The sequence below is a fragment of the Colias croceus genome, chromosome 30 (assembly GCF_905220415.1).
Source record: "Colias croceus chromosome 30, ilColCroc2.1".
Lineage (NCBI taxonomy): Eukaryota > Metazoa > Arthropoda > Insecta > Lepidoptera > Pieridae > Colias > Colias croceus.
Genome location: NC_059566.1, coordinates 2,664,265 through 2,669,818, shown reverse-complemented (window position 1 = coordinate 2,669,818; position 5,554 = coordinate 2,664,265). Strand labels below are relative to the sequence as shown.

The window sequence follows — 5,554 nt, the reverse complement described above, 5'->3', positions numbered from 1 at the left end:
AAGTACAAAGTATTTTAATCCATACTAATATTATAAATGCGAAAGTAACCCTACTATTATAATATATCTCTGAGCTTTTATTAAAAATTCAATTTTGATCAACCACGAATCCACATCAGACAAAAAATTTCTACTCAGTTAAAAAAATAACAAAAGGATGAACTACAATGAAACGCATTTTATGTTTGATATTTTTTTTAAATAATTCTTTATTAATCCCACAGTAGTTATAAATTTATTATTTAGCCACTGAATCACTGATATTAAATATATATTTTTCATATTTTGTTCATGTTGATAATTTATTTCACAGCTCCTTACACAGCTCTGTTCAAATAAAATGTAATAATTTATTAACCGTGTCACTTCTGCCTAATTTTAATTTTACCAAGATATTTTTCATCCATATGATTATAAACTAGATCTGGACTGTCCGGCCGTTCCAACATGCGTCTAAAACTCTCAATTAGATTCTGTTTCTCCAGGAACATTTTGTCCTTTTCAGAAAACTTCGTGATGGCTGCCAAAGTCGTGTCAACCCACGCTTCGTAATACGGTTTCGTATGTTTGTTCAAACAATTAGGTGCCCATTTAGCCACTTCTGTAGGCGGTGATTCTCCTTTTCTAAACGGATCTGGTGAAGGTATATTTGCTCTCTTTGTTTTATGTGCAATGCGTTTCTTTCGCGATTTACTGCTTGAATAATGTGAAGATTCTGTCGTTTTATCTATTTCTTTTACTACAACATCATTTACAACTGGTGTAGTCTTTTCTTTTCTTATAAGGGGATTTTCTGTGGGTATCTTTATTTGTAGAGCCTTGGCATCTCGTTGCTCAGCTTTAAAATCTGTGAATGTAACTGTTTTGTATACTTTTGCGTCGTTTTTAGATCGGATCGTCGTGATCACGGGTCTCCTTTTTGATTTCTTGTTTTCTGAATCTTTTACCGTTTTTGTGCCCTCCGATTTACTGTCTGCTAATTTTCGATGTTCGTCCTCGTCGCAGATCTTTTTGGAGCTTTCATCTACAAATAATGATTTTAAATAAATACCTATGTTTACAATATATATACATCTCCTGTACAACTACTTACTTACTTGGTTGAATAACCAAAATTTTAAGACATAGTTTTAAGCCCCATATTCATAGTAAAATTTTGTTGAAATGGTAACGTTATGTTATTTAGATAACATTTAAACAATGTTTCCAGTAGCATAGTTGATCAACTGTTGTTCAACAAATATTTATTGAACGGGGCACCCATTGAGCCCCGAGCGGCCCGATCGGTCCAGACACAATAGATTTTCTATTGTGTCTGTGATTCCGGGAGCTGAGTTATTACTGATAACAATAAAAAATAACTTTTAAGAACATAAATTAAAAGCAGATAAGTATATGTACTTACCATTTTGTAAAAGATTCGGCATTTCCAATGAAACCACTCGATTCGCTTTATTCCTTATCGTATACCTCTCCCTAATTTTCTTTCTTTCATCAGCATTCAACACTTTCTTCGTTTCAGTATCAATCCGTTTCTTCCCATCATTATTTTTCACATCAATTTTAATAGAATCATTTTTCTCAATTCTCAATTCGTTTTTGTTTTTTAAAAATGGTTTGATATCTGCATCCATTAGTATAGCATTATCACCTTCTGTTGTATCTTCATGTGTTTTTATATCATCTATAGTAAAATTCTCTCTAGTTTTAAGTTTCTTTAGATGTAAGCTACCCTTATTTGATTGGAATATAACATTGTTAACTGTTTTATTTCTTTTAACATCATTGTAAACATTTTCTTTTTCAATAGACTTTACAATAGGTTTCGATTTAGTATCACCTCTGTCCGCTTGGAGTAAATTATTTGTTATTCTATGTTTCACGTCAACTTTTTCAATTACTTTTATATTGTCTCCCTGATCTGTTATTTTTGTAATGTTTTTGCGTTCCTTTCGCTTTAAATTTAGCACTTCCATTACCAAAAATTAATGCACTGAAATTTATCTTATTACCAAATGGATTATTATTTACTCACCTATTTTGTAATGAAGTTTGATTTTGTCATAGCCATCGAGATGAAAAGGGACATAGATTTTGAATAAATCTTTTGGTTTTACTTTCATTGACTAGAACCTTTTAATCACAACCTCTTTATGGATACCTTATTTCTCAGCTATGAACTTTAAAAAATCTACACCTTCAAAAGTGACAAATCATATTGTCATACTTATATTTTGTAAAAAAATTAAAAAAATCCAAAAAAACATGCTTACAACCAAATGAAAATAAAGCCATGGAGCCAAAAACGGTCGTGGTTAAGTCGAAATCATCAAATGGTGCAACGCAAAGAAATGAAAAACGCAATAAATATAGCAGAAGCGATGTTGAATTCCAACCTTCGAATATAAAGAAACGAGGGGTTTATGTAGAGAATAAAGATAATAATATGCTTTTTAATGTTATTGGTAAGATACACACTAATGTAATAAAAGAATAGGTATACCTAAATAAAATTAAGAAACTACTTTAACGATTATAAAAATTATTTTACCCTTGGGTAGCTACAGCATTATTTAGTATCATAGGCTATTGCTTCCTCTAGCGGCTATTCGGGCGAAACAGGAGCAAGCAGCTAGCTATAAAAATAATTGAACTTTAAGACGTATAACGATCAGTTTAATTTCTTATAATTTTTACGTTTCTCCTTTAATTTCAGAAAATAATGATGCAGAAGTTAATCGTAAACCTCCTCCCCGACCACGACGTGGACAAAAGAGATTTCTAACATCTGTACTAAATATTCTATCAAAATCGACAACTGGCACTCAATACCCTGACTATAATAATCCCAAAAAATATGGGACCAAACGAAAAACGATTAGAAATAAAAATATAAAACAAGATGATGATGTAACATTCGTAGATGAAGAATTTGTCGCCGACAAGCAAGTAAAAAATAAAAAGCAGAGGTACAAATCCAAAACTCTGAACAGCCAAGACTACATGTCCCCTATAAATGATAAATTTGTCATCCTACAATCGAAGAAGGACATAATTCATACTCCGTCTAACTTCTCAGGGTTGAGCAAAAGTTTCACTTTGAACGAATCAAAGAACCCAATAAGGGATCTATTAGAAAACAATATTTACAGCGGTGTAGCTGAAGGTATAGCTAAGGAAATTTTGGAAGGTCGAGTTTTAGATAAGCCAGTGAGGATTCAGGAAGATCCGTTGACTTTGGTCGCAGATGTGCCTCCAAAGGATGACAAGAACATATACAATTTCTTCGTTGATCTATTGGAAACTACTTTCGACGTTTATAATGTTAAAACAGACAAAGCTGTAATTAATAATGATTCTGATGCAGTACTAGAAATTGACGAAACTGTTGCTAAGAAATTAAATTTTAAAAACGACTGTGCAACTAAAGAAAAAGACCACGATCATAACCATGAACTCAATTTTGATGTTAAGGAAGACAAACCATTTGTTTCTTTATCAGAGTATATGCCAGATGCAGTTAAAGTGAAAAAGACACCAAAACCAAAAAGTGTTAAGGCGAAATCGTTGATCTATCCTAAACAAGTGATAACTCCAAAACCAAGCAACGCTATAATGAGGAGAAAACCACTATCAAAAGCGGCAAAAAAGAAAGATTTACTAAACACAATAAAAGAGGAATTAAAAATTGATTTCTACAAATATGAGGAACCGCAAAATCTATATCAAGCATTACGTAACATGGCAAAATATAAACGTAAATGCCAAGAAAAGAAAACTATACAATTTGACACGGATAACAGAAAATATATCCAGGATAAAGAATGCATTTTCAGTCAGGGTATATTTCCTATTAAGAAATTTAGGAAACGAACATCGACACATGAAAAACCGAAAGCTGAGAAGAAATTGTCTGACTTTAAATATAAAAACATATTGAGGAAGACGCAAAATGCAGTTGTTATACCATCTAATCATTCATTGGAAGTATATGAATATGAAACGAAAGAGAATCCATATAACTGTGGAAAGAAGCAATGTTTTAAATATTCTGATGATAGCGATTTTGATTTTGACGCTAATTCAATTTTGGGGATATCGGATAGTTCAATAAATATGAAACAGTTTTATTCTTTGTTTCAGGATTAAAAAAATTGATTTTACCTACTGTTTTATTTCTATTTTAAACCTGTAGTTCATACCTATATAAAAAAAGAGCGGGTGTGCCGAGCACACGTGTCAGAAGTGAAACTTCTTTGGCAAGATTCAAAGATACCAAAATCGTCGCCACTCGACGTGAAGGTAATCTACTGACGGTGCATTTACATCAAACGAACATGGAGCTAGAGCTAGAGCATTCCTGATCTTATAGTGTAAACGAAAACTCGTATTCGGTGTTGTTCAGTATTACCATTACCTAATCATTAACATAAACATTGCATACAATCTTATCGAACGCACTAAGAATAACGAAAGAATGCTCTACGCCTGTTCACCCTAAAAGAATTTGACAATTATTGGCACAATATTGGGGTTTAAAATTGTGTGAAATTCGCTCGTTTGATGTAAATGCACCGTCAGTAGATGAGATATAAAATCGAGGAAGAATTTGTGAAATTTAATGTGATAGAAAATAAGTAGGACACTAACTAGTAGATATTATAAACTAAAGTTTTTATCTTTGTTACTCTTTCTCGCTAAAATTACTGGACTGATTTGGATGAAACTTTACAAGAATATAGCCTATATCAGATAACACATGAGCTACATAATTAGTTATTATATTGCACGCGGGTTCGTGCTGTTGAAACCACGCGTCACAGCTAAAAAAATGTAAATAAAAATTTCCAGGGTTCAAGGATGATATTTTGTAAATAAAACACTTATTATTTAACAATTTATTTATTTGCTATAAAATTACAAGAAATATAGGAAAAAAACTAAGCAGTCTACTTAATTTTCAATTGATTTTACGATTATTAGGAGATTGAAAGTTACAATCTAAGGTTACAATGTTGTCATAGAATATAGATGATTGTTCTAAATTAACTATATTTGAGGTGTAAAAACGGATAATAAATTTAGATATTTTCATGTTAATCAAGTCAATATGACTATAATATTATATTCAATGTTGAACATCACGTCACTTATATAAAATTAAAGATGAAGGATGATGATAATTCGCATGGTTACACTATACAGGGTGTCCCACTATCGGTATATTAAGCGCGAAGGGACTTGTAGTTTTGCATACACTGATCATGAAAAATACTTAAACAACAAAATTACGTCAAAATTTTTTCGCAAATTAATCCTGAAAATCCATGTTTGCTTCTCTAGCTTCGCGCAGCCGGCATACACCGCTTCATTAATGTGAGCATTTTGTCTATGAAAACATAATCTTAAACGATAGCTCAAGTGCTGATGGCAAAGTTGGGCGGGTTGCTTGCTATGGGTGTAAGTACACATAGAGTTTTAAGAATTGAATTTTATAAGTATTTCTTACGAACTCAGCGTATGCAAAACCTCCTTTGATTTTAGTATACCTACA

General features: G+C 31.9%; 2 protein-coding genes across 2 annotated transcripts; one reads left to right on the top strand and one right to left on the bottom strand.

The window, feature by feature from the left end:
* Window positions 1-348: 348 nt before the first annotated feature.
* LOC123704535 lies at window positions 349-1,634 on the bottom strand. The gene is made up of 2 exons (XM_045652917.1): window positions 1,406-1,634; window positions 349-1,024 (listed from the first exon to the last, which is right to left on the bottom strand). The coding sequence occupies exons 1-2, from the start codon at window positions 1,632-1,634 to the stop codon at window positions 363-365; spliced, it is 891 nt and encodes a 296-aa protein (XP_045508873.1). The 3' UTR covers window positions 349-362.
* Window positions 1,635-2,262: 628 nt separating this feature from the next.
* LOC123704534 lies at window positions 2,263-4,874 on the top strand. The gene is made up of 3 exons (XM_045652916.1): window positions 2,263-2,465; window positions 2,717-4,144; window positions 4,852-4,874. The coding sequence occupies exons 1-3, from the start codon at window positions 2,294-2,296 to the stop codon at window positions 4,872-4,874; spliced, it is 1,623 nt and encodes a 540-aa protein (XP_045508872.1). The 5' UTR covers window positions 2,263-2,293.
* Window positions 4,875-5,554: the final 680 nt, after the last annotated feature.